Consider the following 16,557-nt stretch of genomic DNA (forward strand, 5'->3'; position numbering starts at 1 on the left):
ACCAATGGGCATTTTTATTGTTACCAATTGCAAATGTGGGACTTAATTATATGCATAATCTCTTTCAACATCTGAGAAGCTCTGTTTCTGCAAGAGGTAAGCACAGGCAAGTGTTTTTCTGAAGCTTCAATTTTGCAAATAGTCTCTGGAAAAGTATTCTTTCTTCAACTCATAAGCAATACAGGATGTTATCTACCATTATCATTTACTACAGGGAATGGATAGCTAACCCCTGTTTCATTGTTTATCTCAAGATTACTTAAAGATGATATGAAATGCATTAGTAAAATATACTAATGAACCTATAGTTTTAAAGAGACAGACCAAATGATATATAGCTTAGCGAAATGGAAGTAATTTAAAATGAAGTGTTAAGAAAACCGTTCATTAGTTTAAGATTCATAACCTTCATTTTAAATATATATTACATTAAAGACCAAAAAAATGCTATAAAAATCACATCATTTCAGCATCTGTCTTCATCACAAGGTTAATGATAGTTTCAAGATAATGAGTTTTTCTGAATTACTGAAAGTGTATTAAGGTGCTTTGAGGTGATCTTATTTGAGAGCAATCTGAGCAAATATTAATATTTAGATACAGCCTCTGGTATATAATGAATATGTTCTGTAATCTTTACACAACAGAAGTTTGGTCTGTGTGTAAATTTCCAGTGTAATTTTGACCAGAAACACTATTTCAGCAGGTTGCATTGAGAAAGCTAAGGCTTGACAGATTGAATTTCATTAATGGGCGCCAGACTCCTTTAATGAGATGCCAAGCTTCAGGGGCTTCATCCAAGTTCGTAATGTTCTGGCCCAGGCTCGACAATTTGCTTGCTGAAGGCAAGGCACACACTGCTTCCACAAGAGGGTCTTCTCCAGCAGCCGTTTTCTGGGTTAATGTATTCTAGACTGAATTCTCTCATGCCCTGGATGCTGCCCAGGGAATCTGAGTGTTCACACAAACTAACAAACATCCACCAGACAAACACCAGCAATGCCCAGCTGGCTCTTTGTCCCCCGCGGGAAATGTTCTCCGTCAGAGCCTGGTAATTGTTCTGTGCAGCTGCTGCAGTTTCAAGGCTGCCAGCTCATCTGAGCCTACTGTATGCACACAGCCCCTGACTCAGGAGCTGAGCAAGTACACCTCAGGGGTGGGGATGGGAGCCTTCTCCTTCTTTTAAATTTGCCTTCTCCTTTGTCAGCTATTTAGGGGAGAATACATAGTGAGAGGCAGATGTTTAAGCGTTGTAAATATCCCACATATGTGAAATTCAGCTATGGGTGTGCATCACAATCTCATCTGTGTCAAAAAGCATTCGCTGTATACTCAACAGTCACTTACTTGGCTATACTGTACGTGATGCAATAGCAACTCTGTGAAAACACATGTGGTTTCCTCTCTGCACCCAGTTGGTGGATAAAGAGCTGGCTCGATATCCAGAGTAAGGGGCAATCTGGGTGCAGACTGGGAATGTAAGTTCCGTTACCTTCCTCAGGCCACATTAGTGGCAATGAGGGTTCACTATCAGTCTTCCAAAATGATACTAAAGTTACCAAAAATATATTTTGTGAGAAACATGGCAAGAACAGATCATTATAAGGCAATTAGAATTTGTCAGGGCTTCCCTGTCAATTAGAGGTACTAATATCCTCCCAGAAAAAAAGCCTCCTATGTAGTGTTCTGCACACAAATGACATCATTAGACAGTGTCAACCTGCCACATATATGCCAAGCGTCTCCAGGGGTTTGTAATATATATGATGATTAGGGTGATAGTTCCTGACATGTTAGTTTTCTGTTGTTAAGTAAGAAATTACTCCAAATCTTAGTGACAGTAGACAACAAGCATTTCTCCTTTCACAGTTTCTGTGGGTCAGGAATCAAGGGGAGTCTTAGCTAGGTGGTTCCCCTTCAAGGTCTTTCTCAAGGCTGCAGTGAGGTGATGGCCATGGCTGCAGTCACCTCCAGGCGAGGTTAGGGAGGGATTAGCTTCCAAGTTCACTCAAGGGGCCGTGCTGGCTTCTGAGCCTCGGAGTGGCAGCAGTCCAAGGGAGAGGGAGGGTGCGCAAGCAAGACTGAAACCACAGTCTTTGTGTAACGGAAAACTGTGGGTGACTTCCCATCACATCTGCCATACTCTAGCCATTAGAAGCAAGTCAGTAAACCCACTCTACACTCAAGGGGGAGGGATTACACCGGAACACTGAACTCCAGGGACACTGAAATCCAGGAGGCAGAAACCACTGGGGGCCATAGCAGAGGCTGCCTTCCACAATCTTTGTTCAAACCTCAGTGTCTCTGAAAAATTATAGCAACCACCTCTAGTTAGTCTCAGAGCTTGATTTTGTCTTCTCCAATCAAACAACACTTGCTATGTCAAAGTGGTCTTTAAAAAATAAAAATCTGATTATTTTGTTTAACAACTGCTAGTTGACTTCAGGAGAACGTTTAAGCTTCTTAATATGACATACAAGACCCTTTACATATAGGGTATAAAGGCAATATTAAATGGTCTTTAAGGTCATGGGCTCTAAAGACAGGCTGCCTGGGTTCAAATCCTGGCTCCAAGATTTATTGGGTTTAAGCCGGAAAATTGTTAAATTGATGGGGAATTTATTAACCTCACAAAACTTCAGTTTCCTCATTGAAACTTGAAACAATAATAATTCCTACTTTATAGGATTGTTGTGATAATTAAAGGAGATAATCCTTGTACAGCTTGTGGCATGCTCTCTAGCACATGGTGAGACCTCAGTAAGGGGAGGTTGTTATTATAACTTCCTCAATTTCTCTGGAGCCATTTCACAACATATAGTGCAACTATTACAGTGCAAAGGCAATTTTGACCTCTTACAGGATGGTCTCCTTCACCTGAACAGCCTTTCCCTATTCATCTTTCTCTGAAGAACTTATATTTATGCTTAAATACTCAATTCAGAGAGTTTAGTTTTCATCCAAGAAATCTTCACACACACACACACACTCACACACACACACACACACACCCCACAATTCTGGGTCAGGTACCCTTATTATACTCCCCTAGCTCACACGCCTAACTCTATTATCAGACGTATTACACTGCTGTATTATCAGGGTCTATTTATTGCTCTATGGCCCTATTAAAGTGTGAGTGCCTCGAGAGAAAGATGAATGTGTTTCTGCATGTAGGGAGTCTTGCTCAGTGTCTGGCACATAGTAGGTGCCCCAAACAAGTGGGTAGGATGATTTAAAGAATGAATGATTTGATAGATTTCTGATGCAGTCTCTTTTCCTCTCCATTTCTTGATACTTCTCACCCTCATTACTGATCCCTTCACCCCAAGCTCCTGGTTTCGTAAGATTATTTTAAGTGTGGCTTTGAGGGGACTGCCACCCAGATAAGAGTTGTTTAGATCAATGAACATGCTTTTCTTCACTTGCCGTTCTTAAGATACAATTTAGATAAGAGTCAATCTTGCTTTCCCTGGCTTCCCATTATTTGGGATTTTTGAAGTTTACAACTTCTTAACAACTGTATTTCTTCATAAACCAAACTTCTCAGCCAGGCATTTAAAATTGCATACAAACTGCTCACCTCAGACCTCTTCATCCACACCCTCTCCACATATCCTGCTTCTTTTGCCCACTCTAAAAACCATACACACACAACAAACACATACGCACCTATTAAATGCACACACAAATACACACATCCACAGACACACAAGTATATACACAGGAGACTAACTGCTTTGAATTAAATTTAGATTCCCAAGGCTCCTCTGGACTCAGATGGTTGAGGGCAGAAATCAGCCTTTTGATAGTAGTTCTCATACATAAAAAAGCTTGAAGATCTTGTCCCTCAGGATGATCTTGATGAATGTTTCCATGCTTTACTAGTGTTGTGGACTCCCTGGAAAGCATCTTATTTCTAACTAGGGGGAGGAGGGGACCTCAGTTAATGGTTAAGATTTACTCAAACAACACTCTTGTCAAGCAATCCCACGCAGTAGTTGACGGATCCTGCTCACCTGACCCTTGACACATCATATGTAAATGATTAATTTATATGTTCATTCTCCAGGTCAGTTCAAAAGCAACTGAGTGTAAGGACCACCTCTGCAGCACTTCTGCTATTGGATCTAAGTTGGTCATTGCTCAGTCAGTGTTGCCTGAAATTTTAGCTATTACATTGAAATATGTTTTTGCTTTCATATGTGTTATCTTATATGAGTCAATAAGACTTGATTATTTTTCAATATAAAATAAAATACAGCAGTATTTAGTCATCACATGCCACCTTAATTTTTAAAATATAATAAAGAAAAAATATCTTGCCCAAGATATATAATAGTACAGGTAAATTAATAATCTTGCATAATTTGGAATAGCTAGCTGCAAACTATATAATAAATACATATTAATTGTGTTGGTTTAATAGCTTTATATTCCTTAACACAAAGGCATAAGGTCAGATTGTGTTGGTATTTTACATTTTGGTGTCCAATTATTTTAGTGCTTTAAGATTTCTGCTGATTTTTTTCCTCTAATTTAAATTTGGAGGGTATCTGCAGCCAGTAATCAGACTCTTCCAATTAAGATAAACAGGTGCTAAAATTCATAACCGAACACATTTAAATGGGGTCACTGCTGAGCCCACCACTGCCAGGTGGTTTACTCCAAGGTGGAGAGGACAAAGGGGTGTGAACAACAAAATACCTAAGTAACTAACAGAATTAGCTCCTGGCACTTAAATGTACAAGCTCACCAGCTGATCGAGCACGGTGTATTAGATATAGATATGATAACATATTGATTTCACAAGTTTTGGTGAAAGAATCACTTCCAACTTTTCTGTGACATGATGGCTTCTGCTGACTAACTTCTTCCCCGAAGACAGGCAACTTACCTAGCTTGCCAGCCCTCAGTCAGCTTGGGAGGCTTTTTTTTTCTTATTCTTTTTTAATATCTTGTGAATTCCCAGAAGAAAGCCTCCCACTGTCATAGAAAGGAACTAAAATCCATGCTGAAGTCAAACAGAATTACTTGAAAATGACATGCTGCTCAGGATAATTCACCTCCTTCTCTCAAGAGCAGACAGAAGCAAAGGTGATAAAATAATGCATCTCGTCATTTGTCAGCGATCATTTCTGCTTTCAAGATCATTCGCTATTACTCCGGATGACATTTAATATATTAAGACCACCTCTCCTCACAACGACTTATTTATAACATTAGCATCCAATTAACTTTTTCCAAAATTTACTGTTAATGCAATAGTCGAGCATTTTACCTGAATTACAAACACTTAAAGCCCATTATGAGTTCTCAAAATGAAGGAGGAACCCGACCTAGTTACAGTAAAGTACAATAATACCATTAAAGATGGCAGCCTGAATGCTGCTAGCTCACTAGAGAATTAGACATTCTTGATCTACAACATGTATAGTGAGTTATAGAAATGGTTTTTTTGTCTTCTGAGTTTCTTTCATGGTACAGTATAGTGTCTCTCTCTTGCCATTTTCAGTCTTCTAGCCAATATACCAACATAGATATTTGTGTGTGTATGTGTGTGTGTGTGAATACAGATATTCAGATATTATATTTATACACTCACTTGTATCACACTTATAAGCTTAACCTCTAATCATTGAGCTGATGGTGACAAGGATGTAGATGTAGTCAATTAAACAAAGACAAGATAGCACACTAATGAGATGTTAGGTTTGATTCTGTGCAATGCTGTGCTAATTCTGATTACCTTCAGAGGTTTAGTTCAAAGAAAACCTGTATAAAAAGAAAGTCTTAAAGATGGATTTGAAAAATAGTTGAATGGTAGACAATCATCTTGGAAAATAGGTGCCTCCTCTAGATCTACAGCTACTTAAAAATTCAAAGGGAAAAAGATAAAAATTGGATAAGGATATCCATGACTGCATGGCAGGATGCCCATTTACATGATACTTTGTGGATTTTTTAATAAATGTATAATATTAATACAAACAGTTAACTATGGTCAGGTCCAACTTATACTATTAACAAGAATGCAGTACATATTATTACTCAGCATGACTCACTGAATTCTTACTGTATAGAGTAGTATCCTTGTGACCAAAATGAATGAGGCAGAATTGACTCTAGAACAGTTGGACTACATACAAAATATACATGGGCAGAAATCTCAGTGCTCAGTGGTCTGCCACCATCAAGTCCTGCACTACCATGGCAAATGCCTATCACATGAGTATATAGGATACATCCTTATGCTTTAAAAAAAAATTAAATTTATATATTGGAAACTTTCCTTTTCACATTAGAGCTTGTTTATGATAACACCAATGTAATAACCATCCTTGACTAACAGAGTAATTTACAGTAAAAAAAAAAAAAAGTTCAGTAAAAATCAGAAATTTAGAGTATGTTAAGGCTGGGAGGGATTTTAGAGATAGCTTAACTCAACCTGTGTATTTTATAATTGAGATAATCAGTGTGGCAATATTTGAAAACCCTGGTCTTCAGAGCAGTGCTTGCTGATAACACAATTTGAACTGCCCACAACAAATTAAGAAAGGAGAAACAGCATAATAAGATTTCATAAAGTTGAACTTATTTAAAATGGCTGCTTTTTATTTTAAGAGTTTGCCTTTCTGATTTTTTATATTAACATACCTTTAGGAAATTGTTGGAGAGTGGGAAGTTTTGAGCATGCTTCCAGAGAGGCCATGGACTATGTCCCAGATAGAGTTGTCAGTGCTGACACCAGGCCAGGCCTTGAGATAGGGTCTCATGGCCCCTTCCCAGCACGTAGGCCTTCTTTCACAGAACACGATCAGCATTCTGAAGAACAGGATGACCCTGTGAACAATATGGTCGTCAATGGCATGACTCTGACGTTGCTTGGGAAAAACTGTTTTGTCTAGGGTTGCTTGCTCTGTAAGAACAGGATGTGGTTAATGTGCTTAAAAGTGGTCCTACACAAAGGGTCGCTACTGCGTGGAGAATGGCAGAGCAGTCGCCCGGATAGTTGCTCACCGGACCAGCTAATAAAGGCTCTTTGCTTATGCATTGGACTCTGCTCCCTGGTGATCCTTAAGGATCTTGAAATCTGGGCATAACAGAAATAATGGTGGTAGAGAAAGATGACTGCTTTTCATAACATTCCTAATGTGGGGAATACCGCAAAATATCCCGCTTCTTTTTAGTTTTACCAAACTCTAAAATCCAAGAGTTGGGAGACCACTGATTTAGAAACCAATAGAGAATGGATTTCAGTGGCTGCTCTATGTATGAAAGGCTTAAACAATGTGCCAATGAGGCAAATTAATAAGAAGGGTTAGTTATGAAATTAGTATGCTAGACAGTGTTTCTGTTTACCATGTAAAATTGGATGAAAAATCTGAAAGGAAATAATACATGTATTTTGCTATTTATATGTATCTCTGACAAGAGTAAATATAACAGTTTTTAACTGTTTTTTAAAAAATTTGCATATTTTTCTATCAATAAGATGTAAAAGATGCAAATATAAAGAAGTTAAGAAGATTGAAGTGTGGTCATAATCATATTATTACTCATTAATTAGGCTAGAGGTTTTCATGGGGAGGCATAAACTGGCTTGATTTTTATTTGTTCTGTGTCACTTGGATCATAGTTTTTGTTTCAGATAAGTGCTATTCATGTCCTCCCCCTGGGAAACATGAATAGGAATAAAAAATCTTAATTATTCCCCCCCCCAAAAAAAAAATTCTAATAAGATAAAAAACATAATGGAATGCAGGACAATTTAGAATTAAGAATAATTGCCTCCTAGGAAGTTACCCCTGAAAGGTGATGAGCAAAAATAGGAAGCTAATGAATCTTTGATACAAAATTATGTTTCTATATCAAGTCTTCTGAATAATTGAGAATGCCATATTTTTGTTCATTTACTTCAGATGATTCATATGCCCATTGTTTTAAAGTTACTTAAAAGAGCAAAGATGATTTTCTTCAATGCACTACTCAGATTTTTTCAGCATGACTAAAAGGTAGGCTGTGATTGATAGTTGGTTATCAAAGAAAGTTATCTCAGTGATACTTCTAGCCATTGTTTAGGTATAAATCTTTTTTGACTATGATGGAATCAGTGTCAGATTTAATTCCAAGACTCATCATGGGTTATAATAGAATATTTGGGTTGTTTTCTCTCTTAAAAGAATAGATAATAAATAATAATTAAAATTAATTTGTGAATATTTTCAGTAATTTTTAAATATAGAGTGTTTTTCTTAATATTTTATTGTTGCTGCTGTTTATTTTGATTTTATTATTTGAACATGAAAGAGACATATAGTTGTTTAGTAATCAACTTGCCCATGCCATACATAACGGTTATTTTTGAGTCGTAACAAGACATTTTTCTTAGGATCTTATGAATTTTTAAAAAACAATATAAATTATCATGTGATTAACCTCCTTCTTCTCATGGATTTTTGACTACTTGGGTGGCATGTTAGTTGTCCAATAGAAAATATATATTGAGTACTTATTCTGTGGGCAGCAACTGGACATGGCATGGTTTTAGGTGCAAAAATAGAGCAAACATGTTAAGACCACCAGGCAGTTTAGAATCTAGTGAACAACTCTGCACCCTAAGTTATAATTTCTCCTTGCAGAAGTTTAGTTCTGTTAAACATTTTTATTTTGGAAGAATGGGAAGAAGGAATGGAGGAAGGAGGGGGAAAAAGAAGGAAGAAAAGAGACAAAATAGGTTATTTAACACCTGACTCTATTGAAGACATCTTGTTTTACTTCTTATGGTTTTATTGAATTGACCGATAGACATCCTGGCAATTTTCTACTTATTGCTATTCTGGGTACCAAATGAAGCTTGACCGACCACCAAAAAGAACAAGTCCAGGAGGAAAAAGATGGCCTTCCAATGAAGTTTTTACTAAAGGAAATTACTTAAATGGGTTCCTACTATTAATATTACTATCAGATTTTACAGACTATTAACTGATCATTAATCCTAAAATATGGTCAAACCAAGACTCATAAACTACAAATTTGGTAAGAATGTCATACACTTTCTGATGCTACTTGTAAACTAAATGTACTCAAATAAAAGACATTTCTCAGTTTGAAATATAGCAGGAAAGAGAAACTGTTCTTAAAACCAAGTTATTTAAAAGCAAAGCACAGACTCAACTACTAGCACATCATTCGCCCTGTAAATACTCAGGAAGGAAAGTTTATCAGTAATGGAGAAGCAGTTCCTCTGTGCTTCAGTCAGTTAAGATGCCATCTCTGACTTTACTGTAACTTTGAGCACATTTCCAAAATGCCACCCCCATTACTTTATGCTTCATTCTCTCTCTAAATACCTCTTCTTCTTACTCTTTTGCATTTCTCTCTCTCTCTCTCTCTCTCTCTCTCTCTCTCTCTCTCTCTCTCTCTCTCTCTCTAATTATAAATGTGTTTGTGGTTCTAAGGGATTCAGAAAAATGTATACCCTAAGGCAAGGTTTTTACCTCATTGTAGGTCATAGGTGACTGAGAATCCATAACTGGCATGAACATATATTCTCTGACAAATAAATATAGTACACATCTTCAATTATTTTAGATGATTTCAAGAAGTTAATAAAAGCCCACCCATATATCCCAGAATAAAACACCATGGTAGATAATTATGTTTGCTCACATACATATACACACATTTACATTTCCCCATCATCCTGGAATTTTCATGGAGAGTGTTGCCTATGTCTGCCCTTAAGACACAATAATCCTTGATGTTTAGAAGATGCAAACATAGTAAAATCACACTAATTTATTGTAATCAAGCAAACAATGTGTGCTACATAAAATGATGAAATTGCATAACCTCAAATATCATATATATATAATTTAATTTCTACAGGATCCTTGGAAACTATACTCATATTTAAAAGTGGACAGGAACTCCATAAATACTTACTGAATTCATTTTGAAGAAATGCCATTTCATTACTTGCAGGAAAATTGAGAAATTCATGCATTCTCTGAAGATATTCAAAAGTAATTTCCTCCAACCACTCATCAGATTGACAGTTATTTTTTATGATAGCCATTCCGATCCAATTAACTAACTGTTCCCTAGTTCCAGGACCACATGCTTTGATGAATAAATACATTATTTTTTGCTTAAAGTGGGTCTTTGCAAAGTGTTGGAGAGCTTTTAAAAAAATGGTTGATTTCTTAAATCACTACTTGACAAATAACCCACGAGCCAACATAGCATAACTAAGATGTTCATAATCAAAGAAAAACTTTTATCTTACCAGCAAAACCAAGAGCCATAATTATGTCTTCTGCTATCTTTTCATTGTATGATTGACTTAATCCAAAGGTCACATCAGAGAAATGGGTTCCGTCAATAATTATAATTGACATTCAGTGTTATTTGTAATTTAATTTTGAGTTGGTGAAGTTAAATGTGTCTAAAATTATAATAGTAGTATTCACTTATGGAGTATTTAGGAAGACAGGGGTTCTCTATAAACTTTATACATGTGTGATCACACCTGCTACACGATGGCTTATGAGGTAGATATTGCTGTCCTCATGTTGCTGCTAAGGAGTCTGATGCTCAGGGAGATTTTTTTGAATGACTACGTCAGAGCTGGGATATGTAACAGGGCCATCTATGCCTACAGTCTAGCCTACACAGCGATATTTGACAGATTATGTATTTCTAATTAGTGGGAATGTTCTTTATTTTGGGCACCCATCATGGCCATCTAACATTTCTGTTTTGTTCTTCCTATGTCCTACATCTGTGTGTCCATCCCAACAAGTAGTATTGAGACTCTTGACAAGAAGTGATTTAAGTAGACGGGAAGAGTGGGGGTAGATTAATCTTGGAGAGATTAACCAGTGAACTCATATATATGTATTCATGACCCATAGACACAGATAATAGGGTGGTAAAGGCTTAATGGGGTGAGAGGAAGAGGGCAATGGAGGAAAAAAAGGGACATATGTAATTCTTTCAACAATAAAGATTTATAAGAAATGAAGTGATTCTGCATAATTCTCTTTATTCACTATTTTGACTTAAGTGATTAGAATTTTGTTAAAAATATTTTTATCACTGTGAAAGGTTTTACACAAAGACTTATAAAATGTATTATTTTTTGCCAAAGCCGGTTTGGCTCAGTGGATAGAGAGTCGGCCTGGGAACTGAAAGGTCCCAGGTTTCATTCCAGTCAAGGGCATGTACCTTGGTTGTGGGCACATCTCCAGTAGGAAGTGTGCATGAGGCAGCTGATCAATGTTTCTCTCTCATTGATGTTTCTAGCTTTCTATCCTTTTCCCTTCCTCTTTGCAAAAAGTCAATAAAATATATATTTTAAAATGTATTATTTTTCTGGAAATAACATGTGCAGTGAGAAAACGTAGGCTTTGTCCCCATAATGAAATGAATTGAAACTGAGAGGCTTAAAAAACAGAAGTTTATTCTCTCAACACTCTGGAGGATAAACGTGTGAAATCAAGCCATTAGTTGGGGCATATTTCTGTGAAGCTTATAGAGGAAAGCTGGTGTCCTGCCTTCCTCTGAGCTTCTGTGTGCTGGCAGTCTTGGTGTTCTTTGACTGACAGCACATCACTCCTACCTCTGTCTCCATTGTTATGTGGCCTTCTTCCTGTGTGTCTGTCTCTGTCTCTTCTGCTCTTTGTATAGGGCCTTCTTCAATCCATTGAGTATAACCTACCTCATCTTAAGTTGAGGTAGGTTACATCTGCAAAGATCTATTTTTCAAATAAGGTGACATTCACAGGTACTAGGAGTTAGAATAGAGCATAACTTTCGGCGGGGGACACAATTCAACCTACAGCTAGCACTTACATTGTAAACATGTAATATTTAAATGAGATAATGCCCATCAAGTCTTCAGTAAATAATAAGTATTCAATAAGGTTAGGGAATTTTACTTTGACCATACTATAGTTGTCTCTGAGACCTCAGGTAAATTACTTGTCCTCTCTGAGTCAGTTTCCTCATCTATAAAAATATAGATAATAATGATTATCTCAAAGAGCAGCTGAGAGAATTGAATGTCAGAATTTAACACTAGATCTGGTGACTAACATAAAGAGAGTCAGTATCACCAATCTTATTTCTCCAAGTTAAAGCATTGATGAGCTAAGAAGGCATGTGCCCTGACCAGGAATTGAACCATGACTTCTTGGTCCAATCATAACAAGAGTTTAATTTTCTAATATGTATGTATTTTAAGTAATTTGTAAATATTATAAATGTTTAAGATATGATCTAACCTATTTCTCTTATACTGAGTCACAGATATATTAAGAAAACAGCATTTTTAAATTAATATATATAACACATACAAAACACTAAACCTGACATTTAACTGGACCTGTTTGACTCATATATTTGCAAAATGAGCAATCATTCCAACTTATTAAACATCCATGCATACACAGATGTGCACACACACAAGTGATTAAGTATCTACTTTAATTGAAGCCTTAGAAAGTTATTGTAAAACAGAATGCTGCAGTGATTCTACAATCTAATTTTAAGATTTTATTTATTAAAAATCTTCCTATGTGACAGATTTGATTTATTATGTGAATACTTTTCATCTTTTAATTTAAATATCTGGGTAATCATCAGTGGGGCTGCCCGTTGCAATAATTGCTTAGGCTTTGCTATATTTCTCAAGTCATCTGCTGAAAAGCCAGGGGATTCTAAATTTGTCCAGATGCTATATATTTTACCTGATTCATTTTGTTACACACTGCTCTTCCCAATAGTTAACAGCTAGCTCAGTAGTCGGCAGACTCATTAGTCAACAGAGCCAAATATCAACAGTACAATGATTGAAATTTCTTTTCAGAGCCAAATGTTTTAAACTTAAACTTCTAACCCCCCTTCTTCAAAATAGACTCACCCAGGCCGTGGTATTTTGTGGAAGAGCAAAACTCAAGGGGTCAAAGAGCCCCATGTGGCTCGAGAGCTGCAGTTTGCCCATCACGGTGCTACCCTATTGGGTAACTGTGAGTCCTGAGTAAAGGATAAATAACAGATGAGCAGTCTACCAATACCTCAGAATGGCTTAACAGCTGCCAGAAGTACCATGTAATCTTTTGGAAGACTTAATCATTCCCTATTGCACTTTTCTGAAGAGAAGAGTAGTTATTAATACTGTTGTTCCCACAAAATTTTCACAGTAGATCTTTATTGAATAAATAGTGTTGTTTCATATATAGATTTTTATTGTATGTAACACTTAGCAGTTAGAGGTTAAACAAATAGCAGTGTGCTAGCAACTAGGAAAACTGTATTTGGTAAAGAGAACAATATTTTAGATTGTATTAAACTATATTTAATTGGTGGTTTCAGGAAAGAGAAAATATAAGTGTTTTTCTGGAGACCATAGAGTTCCCCCTTTTTTAATACAGTGAGGCTTTAAACCCTTTTCCTCCCTTCCTCCCTCTTTCCTTCCTTCCTTCCTTCCTTCCTTCCTTCCTTCCTTCCTTCCTTCCTTCCTTCCTTCCTTTCTTTCTCTTTCTTTCTTTCTTTCTTTCTTTCTTTCTTTCTTTCTTTCTTTCTTTCTTCCTTCCTTCCTTCCTTCCTTCCTTCCTTCCTTCCTTCCTTCCTTCCTTCCTTCCTCTCTCTCTCTCTCTCTCTCTCTCTCTCTCTCTCTCTCTCTCTCTCTCTCTTTCTTTCTTTCTTTCTTTCTTTCTTTTTTTCTTTCTTGAAAAGTCTTATTGCCCAGATAGTATGGCTCAGTGATTGAGTGTCAACCCATGAACCAAGAGGTCACTGGTTTAATTCCTGGTCAGGGCAAATGCCTAGGTTGTAGGCTCAAAGCCCAATAAGGGCCATACAGGGGACAGCTGAGCAATTAATGAGTCTTATAGATATTTCTATCCCTCTCCTTTCCTCTTTCTCTCTAAAAATCAATAAGACATATATTAAAAAAGAAAAGCCTTATCAAAGTTTAATTAATCATATTTTGTCTTTCTAAAGTATCTTATTTCCCAAATGTATAGAAGTTGGCTCTCTTAAGAAAAGTTAATAGACTGTGTAGCTTCCTTTTACTTTTTAATCATGGACCCCTTAAGATCTTACTCATGTTTTTAAAGCAAATATTTACTTATCTAATATTTCTAACAATACTCCAAAGTCTTTTTTGATTAATTTAAACTTACTTGGGACTTATGACTTATATATTTTTCCTTATTTCCAAAGAAGTATAAGTTGACATTATAAAATATATATTTATTTGGAACATTAAAATGGAAATAGAACTATTAAAACAACATAAAATAATTGTGCTAGAATTCCAAACTCATAGTTTTCTGCAAGAAAGCAAAAAGAAACTGCAATTAATGAAATAACTCTTTCATTACCAGTTTTTAAAATGAGAAAGATGAAAACTGATTCCTCAAGAGAACTCAATTACTTCTTAGAAATAAATAATAAAAATAATAGATAATGCAAATATTTACAAAAATGATATTACAATATATACATTGCATTCAGTTGTTTTATGGGGGAAATGCAAAAAACATACCTCCTATATCAAACTACAATGAAAGCTTCAAGTTTGAATATGAGAACACTGTTTCTCAATAAGAGGTCTAACCTTATGAGTTTCTGAAAAGTGTCTGTATTTTAACCTAACTTGATGAACAACATAGCCAAGTATTCTCGGAGGGATGAGCATCTGCAGGTTTAGCCTGTCCAATTACTTTCTTGTACTGTGATTTGCCCAACACGATGGAAATTTGAAGGCAAACATTTGGAGGGTGGGCAAAGTTGGGATTGTGTATAGTCTGTGTTGTTGAATAAGGTCAGCATCTTATGGATTAGATGTGCAGAGAGCAAAGTACCCGTTCTTCTGTATAAACAAAAATTCAAAGTTGCCTGATACAGAACCAACAATTCAATTTTGATAGATGCAAACTTCTATGATGTTTGTAGACCTATTTCTTTATTTTTCATTAAAAAAAATTACTTTCTCAAACATCTTAACACCTTTCTGGCTGAGATTCTAGTTTTTTTTAACTTCTTATTATGAAAATGTTTAAACATATAGTGTAACTAGAGATAACAATATATACCCATCACCCAGTTTCAATAAAATCAACATATAGTTGATATTGTTGCATACAAACAAACTCTCTCTCCCTGTTATCTTCCCCCATTCTGGGTGATAGTGAAGAAAGCCCCAATATTATATAATTTCATTAATAAGTATCTCCCTTGAACCCCTAAAAGGCAAGGACTATTTAAAAAAAAAAAAAAAACATGACCATGATATCATCATACCTAAGAACAATAATTGTCAATAATTCCTTTGGTAGCTTATCTCTAAGGTGGCCACAATTGAATTCTCTTTCCTATGTATGTCATTTCCTGTCAAGAGGTAAAGTCTATCCTCCCACGCTACTGAATCTTGGATAGCCTGTGACTACTTTGGCCAGTAAATTATGGCAGAAGTGATGCTGTGCCAATTCCAGAACTTGACCTTAAGAAGACTGGATATTTCCGCATGTCTCTCAGGAGTACTGAGCATCTACATAAGACATCATACTATCCTACTAAAGAGATCATATGGAGAGATTCTATTTGCCCCATATATTATGCAAAGAGAATATAGAACTTCTTTCTACTTCTGGAAAATCTTAAAAATTACTGAACGTTGGTGAAAAGCTAAAACAATATAATAATCTTCTGAATCAATAAGATAATCACTTAATAACAGAGTACTGCCATCTGACCTGGCTTCAGTGTCTAGGACTATTTTTGGTTTTACAATGAGGCTGCATGACACTAAACTTTAGTGACTAAAGCATGCTGTATAATTGGCTGGTAAAAGTCATGAAAGAATTGAATAATATATTGATATAAAAATGGCATGGCCTTTCAGATATCGGAAGAATTTGTACCTTAACTTTTAATACAAATAATTTTGCTACAATTGCATTTTCAAAACATGTTCCATTGTTGTATATGCCAAATTTCAATGGTTTTGTATTAATAGATACATTTGAATATTGCCAATGAACTTCTTTTCTGAACCTAGTTCCAAAAATAATCAAATTAGATAATTACTTAATGTAGAATCCAATAATGCTCCAAAACAAAATTAAACTTCAAATAAACAAAAAACTTTGGTACAGTATCAGATAACACCATTAAAATTGGCTTTGAACACCTATTAGAAATAAAATTTGAATTAAGAATTAGATTAGATTACCCTATAATGATAATACAATTTTTGAATTTTGTAATATTTTGATAACATGCTAATACAAAAAGGCATTGAGGGATAGAACAGAGAAAAATAGCCCACCTATTAGAACAAACCACACATAATAGTCAAGAAGCAATCAGGTATATCAAATGTTAAATTAGTGATGATAGTTTTGCAAATTTTTTTTATAATTTACTTGTTTATTTTTTGGTCATTGTATTCATTTTCTAGAGTTGCTCTAGTAAAATATCACAAAGTGGCTTAAAACAATGCAAGTTATTCTGAGGGCTGGGAGTCCAAAATCACAGTTCCTC

The 16,557-nt window shown here is 35.7% G+C and overlaps 1 protein-coding gene across 1 annotated transcript in view; it reads left to right on the plus strand.

The window, feature by feature from the left end:
• The first annotated feature begins 10,544 nt into the window (after positions 1 to 10,544).
• The window catches only part of LOC118709755 (potassium voltage-gated channel subfamily H member 7), a 76,864-nt gene continuing 70,851 nt past the window's right edge, over positions 10,545 to 16,557 (plus strand). The window contains exon 1 of the mRNA XM_045575493.1: positions 10,545 to 10,556. Within this exon, the coding sequence (XP_045431449.1) occupies positions 10,545 to 10,556 (12 nt within the window). The remainder of the gene's footprint in view (positions 10,557 to 16,557) is intronic.

Source organism: Pipistrellus kuhlii, unplaced genomic scaffold (assembly GCF_014108245.1).
Source record: "Pipistrellus kuhlii isolate mPipKuh1 unplaced genomic scaffold, mPipKuh1.p scaffold_m20_p_7, whole genome shotgun sequence".
In the NCBI taxonomy this organism is placed as follows: Eukaryota; Metazoa; Chordata; class Mammalia; order Chiroptera; family Vespertilionidae; genus Pipistrellus; species Pipistrellus kuhlii.